Source organism: Psammomys obesus, unplaced genomic scaffold (genome assembly GCF_907164565.1).
Source record: "Psammomys obesus unplaced genomic scaffold, mPsaObe1.curated_primary_1811, whole genome shotgun sequence".
NCBI classification, from domain to species: Eukaryota; Metazoa; Chordata; class Mammalia; order Rodentia; family Muridae; genus Psammomys; species Psammomys obesus.
The window spans coordinates 3,525,677-3,546,198 of record NW_026587556.1 but is presented as its reverse complement, the minus strand read 5'-3'; the positions used below and the strand labels follow the sequence as shown (position 1 = coordinate 3,546,198).

The 20,522-nt window shown below is 39.0% G+C and overlaps 1 protein-coding gene across 1 annotated transcript in view; it reads right to left on the bottom strand.

The window, feature by feature from the left end:
• Positions 1–20,522, bottom strand: part of Lyst (lysosomal trafficking regulator) — a 166,680-nt gene that overhangs the window by 114,585 nt on the left and 31,573 nt on the right. Inside the window, exons 4-5 of the mRNA XM_055603918.1 lie at positions 4,445–4,535; positions 936–3,015 (exon numbers count right to left, since the gene is read on the bottom strand). Of these exons, the coding sequence (XP_055459893.1) occupies positions 936–3,015; positions 4,445–4,535 (2,171 nt within the window). The remainder of the gene's footprint in view (positions 1–935; positions 3,016–4,444; positions 4,536–20,522) is intronic.

The window sequence follows — 20,522 nt, the reverse complement described above, 5'->3', positions numbered from 1 at the left end:
ATTATATTATATTATATTATATTATATTATATTATATTATATTATATATTCTTTTATATAAAGGTTTAGCATCATACAAGTTTCTCTATAGTTCTCTTCTAATTTGGTGAATTCATCAAAGTCAACAGCACAAATATAAAAGATAAGCACAGCTTGGTAGAATCAATGTCAATTTTAAAGCAGCTGTATTAAGATGAACCAAAAAGTACTATACACATGAAGATACTATGACAGGTTATATTTTATGTTATTTTAAAATGATATCAACCTATTAAAAGAAAACTTCACTTACACATCATTTTAAAGTACTCCAACATTAACAATCACAAAAGTTGGAAAATTCATTGATAGAATTCAGTTTAAACTTTCTTTCTGCTTATCTGTATTTTCTACTTTGTCTGATTAAGAAATTATTTCCTTAATGCTATTGACTCAGAAATGAAACATTTCATATATGTACAGATTTTACTTTGTTGTAAATACATGAATACGACTTTAAGTTTTATATTTTACTCATAAAATATTGTAAGCTTTTTTTTCTGTTCTAACATAAACTTTATAAACATTGTAATGGTTTATAATAGCTTCTCTACATAGTAAATACAAAACAATTCATTAGAACTGACCTTTGCTCTTGGATACCTTTGTTTCACAGAGTCAAAATTTTATTTTTTACATTGAGAAGTTAAAAACCAGTATCTCTAATCTCTCTCCTCTAACTACCCCCAGACAAGTAAATTTAAAAGTGTTTAAAACATGACATGGGATGTGTGTTTTCTTTGTTGACAAACTAAATCCTTGATAGCAACACAGTAACTACAACTACACCAGGGGTGAGGCCCTGAACACATCCTGGTTAGAAATTCAAACACTCACACTTCATCCCATGTTCAAAAGTATTCTTTCAACTGTAAAACATATGCACACATACAAACCTGGATTTAAGTAGGACATGCAGAGTTTTTAAGTAAATCTGAAGCACCTCCTGAGGCAAATACTGTTCCAGTTGGCCACACATGTGAGACTGAGCTGAAGTAATGCCTAGATGTTGACACTGATGCACTAATTCAACTCCTCTTTGGAGCACAGGATTAAAAACATAATTATACAATTTCCACTGAACAACTACATTGCCTTTCTGGATTAAACTGCAAATATGATTTGCAATCTGGATGTTACATAATCTGTCTTCTTGAAAGACAAAGTTCTGATAAGCCTCTAATGCATCCCATTTCCACAACAGGTCTTCAGACCCACTGCTGGGCAGGATCCCTTGAAATCTGTAAGAAGGACAGGGAAAGCCAGAGGAAGGGCCACCACCATACAAGGTGCCTTGCAGAGTCTCTTCTAACTTAGTCAGTTGGTCAGAGTCCACAGTACAGATATTACAAGCTGCTTTTTTAACTCTCTGTGATATCTCTGCTCCTCCTAACTGATCCAAAAGAAGTTTGCTAAGGACATTCAGTATATGCTGCTGAAAACTTTTCAGTGCTGGCACTTTAAAAGCATGGAGTAGAGGGACAATCACAGACTTAGGATCCATACAACAACAGATTCCAACACTGTGTACACCCGATAGGATCTGGATACAGGTGGTGCTCAGGGAAGCCTGCTGCAGCAAGCGCAAGCACTGGTGAGCACACACAGCGATGCAGCAGCACCGCTCAGGGTACCGCACATCTCCCTCTGCAGTCTCTTCAAAGGGGCTTTTAGAAAGTTGGTTTTTAAAAGCTGAAACCAGGAGACCTGAGAGATCGCGGTGGTGTTGCATCAAGTGGGCGTACTCACAACGCCGGTGCCTTTTTCTCGTGCACATGGAGTGATGAAGTTGCTCTGATTTCACCTTTTTGACGGTGCTCATTATTTTCATTACACTGTTTATCAGGGCTTTCAAATGTTCTGCAGCCTCCGAAGGAACACCATCCCTTGAAAGTAGCCATTCCATCTGAAGAACTGCTGTTTCAAACAGATTAAATCCTTGGTGCTGAATAAATTCTTGAACTAAATCCATGGCTTGACTGAAGTAAAAGGGATTTGAAGCTGCACTCTGAAGACAAGAGATCAGGAGCTGTAGAACTCCTTCCAGAAGCTCAGGCAGAAGAAGGGCTCTGTGGCGACACTTGGAAAATACAAAGCCCTCCTGGACCTCCTGTAGTGTTTTCTTCTGTCTTGGTGAGAAAGGGTCAGGCTGCTTTTCCAAGCAAGCTCTAATTTTTAAAGCCGCCCTAAGCAATTCAGTCAAATTTTTTTTGAGACTTTCTGGCATCGCCTCTGCAGTGCTAACATCTACTGACATGAGATGCAGCACAGTCCGAAAGAGCATCCGTTGAACCAAAGCCACCGGCTCTTCTGTCCAACCCGCAGAAACCATTTGTCTCTCCAAAGTGCCACTCTGGTTACAGCAGTCCCCAAAGCCCGCTAAGAACTCAGTCAGTGTGGGTACTACGCTGGCTGCTAGGGAAGAATTATGATTCAAAGCAATGTCAAATTTACAAACTTTTTCCAATAGAGATAACAAAACATGGCATAAGTCAAAGGGAGAGTTATTCATGTTGCTGAGAATAGACAAGGCAGCTGGCTCACTCAATATGTCACCATTTGAAGCCTGCCTCAGAACGATTTCTCTGGAGTTTTCCAAAGCCATGGTGTCAAAAAAGGCCTGTTCTTTGGTTGTAGAGGGTTCGAGTTTGGCTATGAGGTGGTCTTCCTTAGGAGACTGCATCAGGAACCGTGGCAGCGCGTGGGACCTCCTGTGCTTACTCACAACTGTACTTTTCTCATCTGAGTTGCCTTCGGAGTCAGAGGTGGAGAGCTGTGTCTTTCTTGCATCTCTTACAGAATAGCGATGGGTACTTTTACGCTGTCGTCTGCTTTTTCGAAAAAGGTTTACTTTTGCAGAAACCTGACCAGATGGAGCACTCTCTTCTAAATATAATTTTCCCTGAGTTGATTTTTGCAAACTTGAGTTCTTTTCTTTGGTCAGGATTATATCAGATGACAGTGGCAGGTTAAAATCTGATAAAATTAAAAAACAAAACAAAACAAAACAAAACAAAAAAAAAAAAAAACAAGGGTTGGACCATGTCAGTACCAGTTAAACTCAACATGTTTGGGCAATAACACTCACAACACACATTCTGAGTATGGCCTGGCATAATTTTCCTGCAAGCCTGCTTTCCCTAGTCATGTCTGTGGGTCACTTCTGCCCACACTTATCCTTTTAACTCTCAACACCAGGTGGCATTAGCTGAAGGGATATAAATTGATTTTGAGCAAAAAATAAACAAAAAAAAATAATAATAATAAATAAGGAAAGCAGACCTGAGTTGAACCTATATTCTGCATTCTAACTTTAAAATATGAGACTGAATTATCCAGCTGCTATGCTCACCACTTATAAGCCTTTAGTTACGCTATAATTAAGACATAGTGTTAGTTTATAGCATCTCAGAACTTCAATATTTTTCAACTCATTCACCTAAATTAATTCAAAAGCATACAGTACATAGCAAGTATTCATCAAGACTAGGGTTAAAAGAGTCCTTCAAAGTATTTCTCTAGGGCCTTGCTCCCTGAACTAGCCAGGTGTAGAGACAACAGCAGTGCATCCTGAGTCCCCGGGGCTTGGGGCAGTGCTCAACGAGCATTTCTTAGAGAAAGGATCTAATTAAGTGCATGTTCCTCTTTGCAGTCATATGTACAATAGTCCAGACAAAACAGTTATAAGTTAGGAGGAATAAACAGAATTAATGTAAGTTAATAGAATCTTATGTTTTATTTAGGAGAGGGAAGTAGATGAGGGTAAAAGGGACTAATTCCACCAAAATATAAGGTGCTGGCAATAAAAACAACTTCCCTAAAATGGCACAAATCAAGTTTGCCTTAAGTGGTTAACAAATTTTTAATTCTACAAATTCAGAATATCCAAGAGTAGTTACTGAATCAATAAATAATCAGGAAAACAATATTAGAAGTCTTTAAATATATTCCTTTAAAATGCTCTATGTCAGATATGCATTAAAGTATAAACAAGGTATTAAAATATAATATAGGTAGAACTAAAGAAAACACTGTTACTTTTAGAGCACCCGTGACAGCAGTCATTAAGCGAAGAGCTTGATTCCTTTCATCAAACTCTTCACAACTCATTTTCCTAATGCTACGGCACGCCTAGTAACTTCTGGTAAATACTCTGCTTCTTCGTGTACTTTGCATTTGTCATTTGTGTAGGCCTCTAAGAAGCACCACAGTTTTTTATGTTACTGGAAGAAATAAAAATGTGCTTGCTAATGAATTTTTCAAACTAGGTATATAATAAATCACTGCAGTATCTGCTGCTCTGCATCTGAGGCGCATTAACTAATAAGGTAGAAGTAGCTTTGCAAATAAACTCATTTTCCCAATAGGACTTGGTAACACAAGTGGCCTGTGAAAAGGTACCTACCTGTTGCCTGCTGTTCCTGGACAGGTATCTTCCACACCAAGGGAAGGAGCGACAGAAGAAGAGTCAAGAGTTCTTCTCTGCATGTCAGAGCCTGTGTAAGAGAAAAAAGTCACATTGACTCCTAACATCATGTATTCAACTGAACCCAAACCAACTGTTTTCCTTTAAAAAATAAGTTGCATCTGAGAAACTGAGGATCAAATTGATCTATTTTAAGTCTAAGTCAACTGTGGTGACTTTTCAATTTATAAGCCTTTCCAACCATGGAAGAAGGTAAGATTATGTGATGGTATGTAGCACATTCTCGCTAATCTTCCCAAGAAGAGCTGTTACTGCTCCCATGCACATTGCAAGAATTCCTCACCTATGAATAAACAGACTTGTTAAGTAAAAATAAAAAATTTAAACCAATAAGTTAGTAAACTAATAACAAAGTTACTAGGAAAATGTTAAGTCTTCATGTAGTTAAATGTAAAACATAGAAAGCAAATTTAAAAGCAACATTAATAATACATATGAAAAGATTTATCAGTGAAGACAATTAAATATGTTAACTGCACATGCAGGACTTGTTATCTTATTCTTTTTGAAGTAAATGGTCCATGTTGGAAAAGGCCCTTTTATTTGATCCATTCAATATATACACACTAGCAGAACAACAGAAGGCATGTAGTTAATTCCCCAGTATGGAAAGGAACCCTAGCATGGATCTGGTGTTTCAGTTTAAAAGTCCAGAAAGAAAAAGACAATCATAAGAAGTGTTGAAGTAGGGCTGCAATTAGGCAGCTACACCTGGGACACCTGAGACATGGGTGGTCAAGTTTTTGCTCTTTATTTTTTTTGTTTGTTTGGTTGGTTGGTTTTTTTGTTTTTTGAGACAGAGTTTCTCTGTGTAGCCATGGCTGCCCTGGACTCACTTTGTAGATCAGGATCACCTAGAACTCATAGAGACAAGCCTGCCTCTGCCTCCCCAAATGCTGGGATTACAGGTATGTGCAACCATGCCCAGCAGTGGTCAAGTATTTAATGAACAGTTAAGCCAGGAGCTACTCCTTCTCATGCCAATCTTTGGGGAGGGGAGCTGGATGGCACGGGGTTTGCTGGGCAGAACTGGGGTAAGTAGGAACAGCCAATGTTAGCAGCAAGGTCACAATGGCCCATATTCAAGAATAACTAAGTAACTCGACAACAGACAGAGAGACATATGAGAAACTACGTGGCAGAACCACAATGGCTCACAGTTGCTTTTCAATGATACACAAGTGGGGAAAAAAGACTCCTCAAAGGTTTCTGGCTTAGGTAACTAGGTCCCCTATAATATTTTCACCAAGACAGAAAATCTAAGAGGGGTACTATGTTAGGGTAAAGATGAAATATTGACTTAAATTTTTTTAATTATATATAGTGTGCATATGCTGTTAGGCTTAACAGCAAATGCCTTTACCTGCTGATCATCTCATTGGCCCAGATTCACTTTTTAGACATATGCAATCTGAGACAACAATGGTGCATCTAAATAGAGACAATTTTAGCAGACAGATACTATATAGATCTGGATAAGATATGAAAATCATTTGAGTGGATGCTTGGAAGAAAATCATTTGAGTGTTTTCCAGAGAGCAGGCAGAATGATGGGAGAGAACTGATGACAATGCGATTCAGAGCGCCAAGTCTTTAAGAATTTAAGGGCATGCTGTGCTGAAGGAAGCCTGGTGAGCAGATTGACAAACTGTTACAGAGAGAGGTGGAATCAGAGAACCCACAGAAGAGAGCAGTGAAAGAAAGGGCAGTCAACAGCATGAAAGCTGTCATTTATGAACTATGTAAGATGATGGCTGAAAAGCCTTTAGCAATTGAAGGGTGCTGGTAAAAAAAAAAAAAAAATCACAGCTTTAATGGAGCGATAGTGGAATGATGAGAGTGTGCAGACCTACTACGTTAGGCTGAAGAGTCAAAGGAGTTAAAAAAAAAAAAAAGATTACCAGTCTTAAATAAAGCAACTATTTTTTAGCTCATTAACCCTTCAGAGTCGTCCAAATCTGAGTCTTTCGTGGATGAGCACATACCATGCTAAGGGAAAAGACACACTGTCCTGTTGAGCTCTTGCTCTACAGCAGTACACTGGCAAACCGTCACTGCTATGTGAACAGACATTCCTGCCTTCGCTTGCTGCTCAACATGGTCTGGAACCACTATGCAAAGCCGAGCTCCAGCAATATCTGTTCTGTGAGGCTTCTCTACTTGCTTCATCCTAAGACAATTGCTCTCCCCCTAAGAATTTCATGTCTGTTTCCTCCAGTTCACCAAACTTACAGCTTCCCACAAAAGGATGAGATGGGAGCAAGTACAGATCTTTAGGGTTTGACCCTACTATGCTAGAGCAGTCCTAGGTGGGGAGGAGGGACACACTGACAGCTTAATGTAACATTCTTCATTTCACACTCAATTATTGTATTTCTAACACAACTCATTATTGAAATAGTTCTCCATGATAACAGTAATTTTGTGTTTTTGTGCATGCATATGCCACAGTTTATGTGTATATGTCAAAGAACAACTTTGTGGAGTTATTTCTCTCTGTCTCCCTTTACATAAGTTCTGGGAAGCAAACCCAGCATACCAGACTTCTGTAGCAATCACCTTTACCCACTGAACCATTTCACTGGCCCTGATTCTATTGAAAGTAATAGAATCAGGGCCAGTGAAATGCATTCCTACTTTTTTTTTTTTAATCCTTTCTGGTCTTCAGAGAAACCTCACATGTACTTCTGTGCTTTGAAACCCATAAATATTTTTCTCTTACTTATTGACACTCTGGAAAAGTAGGCTTAGAGTTAATTCAACAAAGCCCTAGTTCTACATCCAGTCCTAAGTGTGCATAACAGCTACAGTATCCAGAAATAAGGGTTGTCCCCTTATGCCAGATCCACACATGCCATAGGCACACAGGCCATGCAGAGCCACTCCCTGGTTTTCTCATGACCTAACATATAGAAATAAGTTTATAACATACCTTCCCTTACTTAACACTTACACTTAAATCGTGCCTTTACAGTTTCCCCCTAGCAACAATAAATAATGAAATCATTCTCACTGAGGTGTCTCTTTTAATTCAAGAAACATGTCACAAGTACTTGCCAAGTACCAGGCACAGCTCTTTCCATGCAAGGCATCCAGGGGCAGTAATGACAGGAGAAAGAGGATGGCAATGAGTCAGGGAAAGGCTGAGATTCCAGCCCAGACACACACCTAGGAGGTTTCTTCAGCAGGATTACCTAATTTTTTTTCCGTTCCATAACTGTATAGCTTTAAAGCTAAAGGAAATACATAATAAGTTTGCTTTGCTAAAAAGATTTCCTGATGATAGTTTTCATTTTCAACACACCACATTGAAAAACAGCATTTTTATTTCTCCATTTATCTGTCAAATGTTTTGTTTGTTTGTTTTAGACAGGGTTTTCCTATGCAATGCAAATTGGTTTCAAACTCACTATGTAGCAGAAGATGGCCCTTAACTCACAGAGATCTTCCTGTATTTGTGCTCCATGTGCTGGAATTATAGATATGTGCCATCATGCTCAAAATGTCATTATACTTTAAAATTACACTTAACAATCGCTTTTCTTCAAAACAAGGCATTGCCAGGCATGGTAACACATGCCTTTAATCCCAGCACTTGGGAGGCTGAGGCAGGAGGATCTCTGAATTAGAGGCCAGCCTGCTCTATACAGCAAGTTCCAGGACAGCTAGGACTACGAAGAGAAACCCTATCTCAAAAGAAGAAAATAAATAAAACAAAATATCAAGTAGAAATAGCAGTAGAGAGTTCTGCTTGTATTGGTCCTATGTAGGTCTTATTAAAAATATTACTGATTCTTCTACTCTTTGTATACAAATAAAAATTTTTATTCTCAATTTGCTTTTAGAACTTTTGTAAAGAGGTTTGGGAGTTGAGTGGTTCTGCAAATGCCAAAGGTCTTATACATGTTAAGCCTGCATCTACTTCTGAGCTACAATACAGCCTTGTCAAATGTCTAACATCTCAGAGTAGTCACATACTGGTTTTCCATTGATGCCAGACATTATATTGCTAGTTCTTAAACTGACCAGGAACTGAAAGCTCATTTTGTAAGGTATCAGATATTAAGTATTTCAGGCTTTGTACATTATATAAGGCCTCTGTCACATATTTTTCTCTTTCTTTTAACAACTCTTTTAAAAATTCATAAACTATTCTTAGTCATATCAAAATAGTTCAATTACGGGAAGATTTGACCTTCAGGCTGTAGTTGTTCCCAGACAGCTCCTATTCTCTCTAAACAGAGAATGGTTATTAAATGTCCACAACACTCTTTGTTAAAGCTTCAGAAAGACTTTAGGCAACACCAAGCACTATCATCTAGACAAAAGTACTCCTAAGAATCTTTTAGAAGCTTTTCCACATGGACTTTATACATTCACACTACAGAAAATTTTGTCTCAAAAATAAAGATATGACTGTAGTAATACAGAGGTAATCCCATTAAGATTCATAAGAAACCCACATTTCTAAGAAAACTGTACTATGAAACCAATCAGGCCCACCTTGTATGTATGTATGTATGTATGTATGTATGTATGTATGTATGTATGTATGTATATATATGAATATAAACTTAAGATCTGTCATCATTAACAAAAAAATATCTTTTGTCATTTAAAATGAATAACTTATTTAATAGATTGTTATGTATAATAAATCATTAACAATTGGGACTTATCACAGAAATGAAAACAGTGCAATATTTAAAAATTATCTGTGTAGTTTACCCACACTAAAGAATTAAAAGGAAAAATAAAGATAGTCTTAACAGCTGCAGAAAAGACATTTGCCATAACTTAGCAGTAAGGCTATAAACTGTCAGTGAACTGGAACAGGGGGAAACATCCTCAAACCATATTCAATGGAAACATACATACTTTCCCTTGTGTTAGTCCAAGGCTGTAAGTTCACTCTCACGTAAGTTCACTCTCACCTACCGCATCCGTCTACCTCTGTGCTAGAAGATAATCCAAAAAACTTAAGGTATAAAAACTGGAGAAGAGCTAAACTGTCATTATTTACAAATGACATGGTTGCCAACACACACAAATCTTCAGGAGTTTACAGAAAAAGTTTGAAACCTAATAAATTAATTTAACAAAGGCACAGCACATGATATCAATATATAAGAAAAGCACCTCTATTTCTATAAGCAACAAACAAGAAAATTAAATTTTTAAATAACATCAAAAGAAAATAAAATATTTAAATCAACTTAATAAAATGTACATGATATTGAAAACATAATACTGCACAGGAATCAGAAAAGACCCAAATTAACAGACTTATGTCATATTCACATTCATGGACTGGGAGAAATCAATAGTGCCAATTCTTTCCAAATTGATTTATAGATTTGACACCATCCCAAGTGAAAGCACTTTTAGTATTTTTACAGAAATGACAAACTGAATAAAATGTGTGTGGAAATCGAAAGGATGCTGATGAACTAGAATAAAATTAAAGAACTTACATGACCTGATTTCTGGATTTACTTGTTAAACAAAATTATTTCTGTTTGTTTGTTTGTTGGGGGGGCTTATGCATGTGTGGAGATCAGAGGGTAACTTGCAGAGCCAGTTCTCTTCTCCCATATGTGTGCTCTAAAACTGAATTCAGGTCATTAGGCTTGGTGGCAAGGACCTTGACCCACTAAGCTGTTTTGCTGGCCTTTTGGATTTATTTTATTAAAGATCACGGTAATTGAGTCAGTGCAGTGTTGATAAAAAAAAAAAAAAAAACAACAGACAGCAAACTACCGAACAGAATAGAAAGTCCAGATAGGAACCACTAAGTATACAGTTAATTTGGAAGAACTAACGCTATAGAATTCTCCAAGTCCATGAACATAGTTTATTCGGGTTTTCTCTGATTCCTCTGTAAAGTTATGTTTCCAAAGTTACCAATGCTTTCAACTAGGAAAATTAAAAAGCTCTGAAAAAGAAATGATGCTGTAACATTTGGGCATGTGTGTAAGAACTGTCACTCCTACCTTAAGCTCTACCAAATAGGAATTCAAAGTAGATCACAGACCTATGCTTAAAAACAGTACTAAAACATCAGGAAGACTGAGAATATTCCTTTCTTGGTAGAGTGCTTATCTTGGTTTGGTTTTGTTTTAATTTGTTTATATATTTATTAATTACAATGTATTCATTTTGTATCCCCGCTGCAGCCCCCTCCCTTGTCTCCTCCCAGTCCTACCCACCCTCCCGTTTCTCCCCCATGCCCTTTCCCTAGTCCCCTGATAGGGGAGGACCTCCTCCCTTTCTATCTGACCCTAGTTTATCAGGTCTCATCAAGGCTGGCTGCATCCTCTTCCACTGTGGCCTGGCAGGGCTGCACCCCCCAGGGGGGAGGTGATCAAAGGGCCGACCACTGAGTTGATATTAGAGATAGCTCCTGTACTACCCCTTACTAGGGTACCCACTTAGAAACTGAGCAGCCTATGGGCTTCATCTGAACAGGGAGTCCTCTCCATGCATGGTCCTTAGAGTATTGGTCTCTGCAGGACCCCCTGGGCCCAGGTATTTTGGCTCTCTTGTTCTGCTTGTGGAGCTCCTGTCCCCTCCACGTCTTTCTATCTCTCTCTTCTTCCATAAGGATCCCGGCACTCTGCCCAAAGTTTGGCTCTGAGTCTCAGTATCTCCTTCGATATGCTGGTGGGTAGAGTCTTTCAAAAGTCCTCTATGGAAGGCTCCTGTCCTGTTCCCTGTCTTCTCCTACTTCCGATGTCTATACTGTTTGCCCTTCTGAATGAGGATTAAGCATCTTCCCTAGGGTCCTCCTTGTTATTTAGCTCCTTTAGGGCTATAGATTTTAGTATGTTTATCCTATATTATATGGCTAATATCCACTTATAAGTGAGTGTATATCATTTGTGTCTTTCTGCTTCTGGGACTGAAAAGCTTCTGTAAAACAAAGGACACTGTCATCAGAACAAAATGACCGCCTACAGACAGGGAAAAGATCTTTACCAACACTGCATCTGACAGAGGGCTAATATCCAGAATATATATAGAACTCAAGAAGTTAAACACCAACAAACCATGTAATCCAATTTAAAAATGGGCAACAGAGCTAAACAGAGAATTCTCAACAAAGGAATATCAAATGGCAGAGAAACACTTAAAGAAATGCTCGACATCCTTAGTCATTCAGGAAATGCAAGTCAAAATGACGCTGATATTTCACCTCACACCCATCAGAACGGCTAAGATCAAAAACTCAAGGATGATGCATACTGGAGCGGATGTGGAGAAAGGGGAACCCTTCTCCATTGCTGGTGGGAATGTAACCTTGTACAACCATTTTGGAAATCAATCTGGCGCTTTCTCAGACAATTAGGAATAGTGTCAATTCAAGATCCAGCTATACCACTCCTACGCATATACCCAAAAGATGCCCCATCATTCAATAAGGACATTTGCTCAACCATGTTCATAGCAGCTCTATTCATAATAGCCAGAATCTAGAAACCACCTAGATCTCCCTCAACGGAGGAATGGATAGAGAAAGTGTAGTACATTTACACAATGGAATACTACTTAGCAATTAAAAACAAGAAAATCATGAAATTTGCAGGCAAATGGTAGGATCTAGAAAAGATCATCCTGAGTGAGGTAACCCAGGAGCAAAAAGAGTACTTATCTTGTACTCATGAGACTTATAGCTTTGATTCCCAGCACTACAGTAAAATTAAATAAATACACAAATAAAAATAGCTTTAAAAGTAGGATATCTTACAACTTTAGGGTTGCAAGACATTTTTAGAACAGAAATTTTTAGAACAGAAAATACCACTGTAAAAATGAACTCTATTTTTCTGAAGACACTGTTTAGGCTAGGAGTATAGTTCAGTGGTTTAGTGCTTACCTAACATCTAAGAGGCCCTGGGTTTCATCGCTAGCACTTAGAAACAAACAAACAAAATAACCCCACTTCAGCCAGGTACAGTGGCACATACCTCTGTAACTCTAGTACTGGGTAGGCCAAGGAAAGAGGATGGAGAATTAGAAGCAGGCACAAGCTGCCTATTAAAACCTTATCTAAAAAAAAGAAAAAGAAAGCAAAGAGAAGAAAAGAAAGAAAGGTGGAAGGAAGAGAAAAAAGGGGAGGGGAGGGACCTGTTACAAAGAAAATATTTTCACACTAACAAAGACATTTTCCTCTAATACATGAAGAACTGTACTGGATGACAAAAAAAAAAAAAAAATGACCTTCAAAATGGAACAAACTTAGACATTCACAGAAGGCGTAATAGTCCTCTTCTCCATGGTTTCACTTTCTGTGGTTTTGGTTACCCACAGTTAGTTACTATAGTAAAAGAAATTCAAGTAATAACTCACAAAATTTAAGTAATTTTTATTAAAACATCCCCACAATTACTCTATTTATCAATTACTGTTTATCTTTTACTGTGTCTAATTTATAAATTATACTTTACCATAGATATTTACATATAGGATGGGATATATTTCTCTATGTGTATACACACATACACACACACACATACATACCACATCCAGTTTCATCGCACATATCTCTTTAAGAAAAGGAGTGACCACATATGGCCAATATATATACACACACACACACACACATATGGCCAATAAGTACATTAAAAATTATTCACATCCTTAGTTGTTAGGAATGCAATTAGATACATATTCATGCTCACTTAAAATGGCTAAATACTAGAAAAATGATGGCATAAACCTTAGAGACACTATGTATAAAACAACTAGATTCTCATACAAAACTAGTGAGCAAAGGCCTACCTCCAAAAGGATGCTGGAATAATACTAACTTTTCTCATAAACAATTGTCAGTCCTGTTGCACTAGCATCTATTTTTTTTTATAATTTGAAGATGGCATTGTTTTTAAAATAAAAAATGAAAAGGTTAAATAAAAGTTTTTAAAAAGGAAAAAAAAATGGCTCAACCACTGAAAACAACTTGCAGGTTCTTACAAAGGTACACAAATAACTATCCTTCACTTGTAAATGGCATGCCCAATGAAAAATGTAAACACAGACTTATAAGAATATCCATACTAGGTTTATCCATAACAACCAAATGCATAAATCTAAGCAACAAGTCAACAGTTAAACTGTGATACATGCAAACAAAACACTAATCAGGAAAAAAAATGAACAAACAAATATGACTGACTGTGATGAAACAGCATGGATTCAACAATCTCAGAGTCACAAGAGGGCAAATTGTGATCACTGATGCAAAGTTCTAGAAAAACAGAGTTATGCTTAGATGTCAGCAATCAACACAGGAGTTGCCGCACAGAGGGCAACTGACAAAGGCTGTCTGAAAGGGGCATGATGAAACACTGAGTGTGATGTTAGTGACATGGAGATAACAAATCCTTGTCAAAATTCATTCAACTATGTATTTTACATATGCATATTTACTTTGTTAATTCTCTCTCAGTAGTCTATTTGTAAAGCAAAAAAGGTCTACATGGATGAAGAAGGGCATAAATCACCCCTTCCCCCAAATACTCAAGAAATGTCCCCACTACTCATACAAAAGCTATAGCCTGCTCCTCAATGTGCAGTTTTCTTGTTCAACTCATTTCCTTTAAAGATTCAAATTGCCATTCTCCACTTCCTAAATGAAACAATTAAACACAGATAAACTCTTTTAAATGGCTAAATATCTTCACTCCAAAGTTAACATCTACTATCCCTACTAGAATGTCTGATCCTAAAACCTAACAAAACTAACATTACTAGAAAAACTAATGTTGCTATTAGGACTTGGATGATTTTAGGCATTTTAATAATACATTAAAGGATAGTTCATGGATTATTAGAGAAAGTAAAATCTGCAGCCACAAAAGCGGATTAGTGTTAGCTTAAGGCTAGACGGAGGACAGAGGATGGTTGGACTACAGGTGTCTTTTTGAGATAATGAGGGTGTTCTAAAATTGGCTAACGTGATGGGACACATATTTCTGAGTATTCTAAACACAACTGAACTTTGCATATGAAATGAATAAAGACTGTAATATGTGAACTATAGCTCTATAACAATGTTAGTTGAAAAGCTAAAGATTTTGATTAGGACTATATTGGAGGGTATAGGTCAATTTAGAGAAAACATCTACTTTTACAGTATTGATTCTTTGAACACATGAGAATTAAATAATTTTCTACTTAACTAAATCTCCTTTATAATCTTCTTATAATAATGTTTTATAGAATTCTATAGAGAAGTATTGTATATATACTTTATTAGATTTATTGGTGAGTACATTATATTTCTGGTGATATTTATATAGTATCTTTTAAAAAAGAAGCTTTATTACAGTACCAGGAAACTGAGGCAGGAGGATCGAGAATTCTAGGATGGTGTGGGCTATCCACTAAGTTTTAACCCAATGAAGATTACATAGTAAAACCTTTTGAATAGCATGGGGGTGAGGAGTGAAGAAGGAAAAGGATCCACTGAAGAAAAATTAAAATAAAAAAGAAAAATTAATAACAAAAAAAGCATAAAAGCTAAAAGATCATATCACTCTAGAATATGCAGGTTCCCTAAATTCACAAACTTTTAAAACTGCATTCTGATCTTTATTGAAAGCATAAATTTCTTTTCTGAATTAAAATCCTGTTTCTATGTAAAAACATAAAATCTCATGCTATTAAAGTTAAAAGTTCTGGCAATGCCTTATAATGAAAATATTTCTTATATTTTACAAGACTATAATTTTTTGCTGAGCCTCACAGCCAGAGTTAATAATATGTCTTGAGGTCACCAAAGACTTAAGACTGGGCCAGGATGTAGTAATGCATGTCTTTAATCTTAGCACGTGGGAGGCAGAGGCAGGCAAGTCTCTGTGGGTTTGAGGACAGCCTGGTCTATACAGTGAGTTCCAAGACAACCAGGGCTACAGAGGGAGACCCCCCATCTCAAAAACAACAAAAAAATACTTAAAACTGCTGTTCTACTGTGTGGTGATTTGAACAGGTATAGCTCCCACAGACTCATGTGTTTAAACGCTTGGCCCATAAGGAGGGTCACAATTAAGAAGCATGGCCTTTCTGGAATAGGTGTGGCCTTGTTGAAGAAAGTATGTGGGGTCAGGTTTGAGGTCTCCTATGCTCAAAGATACACCCAGCATGGCACACAATCTCCTGTTGCCTGTGAATCAAGATGTAGAACTCTTAGCTCTTTTTCTAGCATCATGTCTGCCTGCACTCTGCTATGCTTTTTACCGTGATGATAATAGACGAATCTCTGAGACTATAAGCCAGACCCAATTATATAAGAGTTGCCTTGGTTATAGTGTCTCTTCACAGGAATAAAACCCTAACTAAGACATACTGTACACTCAGGCTGTTTGTTTTCTGCCTTTAAGAGAACAATTTAACAATCAACTTTACTTGCCTTGGATTTCCCATGTAATCAACTTATAACCTAAGCTAATGCGTAGCTATAATCTTAAATTGTGCTCTCTGCCATGCCCCTGATCCAAAACAATGTATGCATGCTCTGATAATCATTTGTTGAAAGCAGCAATAGAGAGGTTGAAAACAATCTTTTCATCTTCTCCCTATTCTTTTTTTTAATCTTTTTTTTTTATTTATTAATTACAGTTTATTCACTTTGTATCCCCCCATAAGCCCCACCCTCCTCCCCTCCCAGCCCAACCCCCTCCCCTTTCTTCTCGCTTGCCCCTCCCAAGTCCACTGATAGGGGAGGTCCTCCTATCCTTCCTTCTGATCTTAGTCTATCAGATCCCATCAGGAGTGGCTGCATTGTCAACTTCTGTGGCCTGGTAAGGCTGCTCTCCCCTCAGGGGGAGGTGATCAAAGAACAGGCCTATCAGATTATGTCAGAGGCAGTCCCTCTTCCCATTACTATGGAACCCACTTGGATACTAGCTGTCATGGACTACATCTGTGCAGGGGTTCTAGGTTATCTCCATGCATGTTCCTTGGTTGGAATATGAGTCCCTGGGGAGACCCCTGTGTTCAAATTTTGTGGTTCTGTTGCTCTCCTTGTGGGGTTCCTGTCCTCTCCAGATCTTACTATTTCCCACTTCTTACTTAAGATTCCATGCACTTTGTCCATTATTTAATTTTTTTATTTATTCATTTTTTTGAGACAAGGTTTGTCTGTATAACAGCCCTGGCTGTCCAGAAACTTGTAGACCAGGCTGGCTTTGAACTCAGAGATCCTCCTGCCTCTGCTTCTTCTAGGATTAAAGGTGTGTGCCACCACACCCAGCTTGAAAGCAATCTTATAAAATGAACAGCCACCATAAATGTTGAATGTAACATTTGGGTACTGACTGAAAAACAATGATGTCTGTAGGACCATTTGTTATCTGAGTCAGTTGGGGTCAACTGGACTCTATACTTAATCCCTTGTAAAACCTTGCTAAAGATTTCTGTAAAGTATCCCTCATTCCTTCCCCATGTGATGCCTTCTGTGCTGTTCAATAAAGACAAAACAAAACCCTCTGTTAGAGACAAGCAAACAGAGTCATACACAGACCCAGGGACAGATTCACAGGATAGGCTTTAGTCACAGAGTCAGACCCATGCAGCAAACAGAGAGAGGATGGAAGACATAGGAAAGTAGAGCATTCAAATCTGGCCTTGATTTTGGTTAAATGACACCACAGGGATGTGCTTCTATTTCTTTCCTTAATGTAGTAACAATGTATTATTGGTGACTTGGAGTTTATTGCTGATATGTTCAAACCAACTACAGAGGCGGGGCAAGAAGGCGCTGGGAGGACTCCCATTCTGAGCAGCAGCACAGCAGGATCAGCACAGTGACCAGCAATCAGAACTCGCGGCCATAAAACACAAGTGATTGTGTTTCACAGGTGAGAGGATACCCCACGGTGGGGGATTCAATCAGCTTTAACTCACCCGGTTAAACCTCAGAAGAGATCCTGGTTCTGCCAGGCGCTTGGTCGCCAGCCCAGAGCTACATGCCAGGGTGATCTGGTCACTGTCTCAGACTGAACTGTGGGCCCAGAACATCACAGACTGGATTTTCCAGTCGAGAGATAACCCCACAGAGCAGGAAACGATTGGGACTGACCTTAGGTCACCCAGACATCCCCTAGAAAGACTCGGGTTCCGCGGGTGCCCCAAGAGCCAGCCTGGACCCAGAGCCGGGGACCCAGGAGCCTGCACAGAGCCCTGCCTGCGCGCCTGATTCGCCGCCTTAGATAAAACTGTGGGCACCAGGGCACTAGGGCACCAGAGACTGCGTTTCACCGTCAGGTGCAAACCAACAAGGAGGGAAACGGCTGGTCTGATCTCAGAGCACTCAGCCGACACCCCTACCCTGAAAAGGTCTCGGGAAAAATAACCCAGTTTAGGCAGCCGTCAAGGCTCCCAAAGGCCAGAAAGGCGGAGCCACAAGCAGGCATCTGTGCCTGTGGGTTCTACTCGCCACCCCAGACAGAACAGCGGTCCCCAAAGCAAAGACTGGGTGTCTCTGGCAAAAGGAAACCCCCAGTGGAGGGGATCATCAGGTCTAATGCTCAGGACACCCAGAACCAAAAGACTTCCTGGATTCACACAGACTCTAGGCTTTAGCTTTCTAATGCAGACAGGAGTGCTGTGCTCAGCCGCCATTATTGAGTTCCCCTAGGACACAGGGACACACAGCTGCATCCTCAGACTTACAAAAGCCAGAGAGCCATTACAGCAGCCCTCAGATACTGTGCCAAGGATCAACCAGTTATCCCTAGCTAGACTGTCAAAACTGTGGTAATCCCTGGTCCTTCAAGAGGGCTGCACCCACAGCGTCTGGACCAGAGTAGTGCCTGCAGCCACCATCCCAGACAGGGACACACAGCTTCTGGTCCAGAGTGAGGCACCCAGCCTCCAGACTAGAGCAGCGCCCCCAGGCACCAACTCAACCTAGGTGCACATTCTCCAGGCCCAGAGCAGAGCACTCAGCCTCTGGCCCAGAGACTTGCTGGGCGTACCTCTCACTTTCCCGGACAGAACTGTGTGCCCCAGGAAAACAGACTGAGTTTCCCTGTTGGGAGAAAACCCCACAGCTAGGGAATCAGCAGGTTCTTCAAGAGGACTGTACCTAAAAACTTAGTGAGCAGCAGCTCACTAAATTTATAACGAGAAACCCAGCAGTGGGGCAGCTGTCTTGAGAACTTCTATGGGTAAGAGGAGATCCCCCCCTGCCTAACAAAGACCACAGCTACTACTCAGGGCTATAAACCTGGGGTGAGCAGTGGCAATTCCTGAGAAACACTGGCCATACAGTGACCATAACCAAAAAGCAGAGGAGGACTCCTTCAGGAAAAATCATCTTCCGGCCAAGGGGATTCTCCCTACCTCAGGACTCCAGGAAGCACAGAAACTAACAGCCAACACCTAAATCAGCCCAATGGGTAGAGGTCAGCGTAAAAGCTCAACCAACAAAAGACAGAGCAATATGGCATCTCCAGAACCCAGCCATCCAGGGGCGAACAGCCCTGGACAACGCAGCATAATAGAAAATCAAGAAGATGACCTTACATCTATGCTGATGAAGAGGATAATTGAGGAAACAAATAAAATATGTAAAGAATTAGAGGAAGATAAAACCAAACAGATCATGGCTATCCGTAAAGAAATGGAGGAAGTTAAAGACAAGCAGATTATGGCCATCCATGAAGAAATATGGGAAGATGCAGCCAAACAGCTTGCGGCATTCAGAGAAGAAATAATTAAATCACTGAAAGAAATAAAAGGAACAGAGTTGAAGGAACTAAAAGAAAAAGAGGAAAATACAATCAGACAGGTGAAGGAAGTAAACAAAACAACTCAAGATCTAAAGATAGAACTGGAAAAATTAAGAAAAGACAAATGGAAAAAATAATGGAGAGGAAGAATTTAGGGAAGAAAACAGGAACTACAGAGATAAGCATAACCAACAGACTACAAGAGATGGAAGAAAGAATCTCAGATACAATGGAAGAAATCGATGTATCTGTCAAAGAAAATGTTAAATCCAAAAAATTCCTGACACAGACAGTCCAAGAAATCCAAGACAATATGAAAAGACAAAACCTAAGAATAATAGGTATAGAGGAAAAAGAAGACTCCCTTCTCCAAGGCCCAGAAAATATTTTCAACAAAATCATTGAAGAAAATTTCCCCAAGTTAAAGGAGAAGCCAATAAGAATACATAAGGCCTACAGAACACCCAACAAATTTGACCAGAAAAGAAAATCCTCCCGCCACATAATAATCCAAACAGTAAGTATACAGAACAAAGAAAAAATACTAAAAGCTGCAAGGGAAAAAGGCCAAGTAACATATAATGGCAAACCCATTAGAATCACACCTGACTTTTCAACAGAAACTATGAAAGCCAGAAGGGCCTGGACAGATATCATGCAGACCCTAAGAGAACACAGATGTCAGCCCAGGCTACTATACCCTGCAAAACTCTCAGTCCTCATAGACGGAGAAAACAAGATATTCAATGACAAAAACAAATTTTAACAATACCTACACACAAATCCAGCATTACAGAAGACACTGGAAGGGAAAATACAACCCAAGAAAATTAGCTTCTGTCAAGAAAACACAGGAAATAATTAACCTTACTACAGTAAAACAAAAAGCAACCAAGCACACAACCTTATGAACACAGCCAACATCAAAATCAAAGGATCTAACAGCCACTGGTCATTAATCTCTCTCAACATCAATGGACTCAACTCTCCAGTAAAAAGACACAGATTAACAGAATGGATACGTAAACAAAACCCAGCAATCTGTTGCATACAAGAAACACACCTACGGCACAAAGATAGACATTACCTGAGGGTAAAAGGTTGGAAGACGACTTTCCAAGCAAATGGACCCAAGAAACAAGCAGGAGTAGACATTCTAATATCTGATAAAATAGACTTTCAACCAAAATTAATAAAAAGAGATGGGGAAGGACACTTCATACTCATCAAGGGAAAATTCCACCAGGAAGACATCACAATCC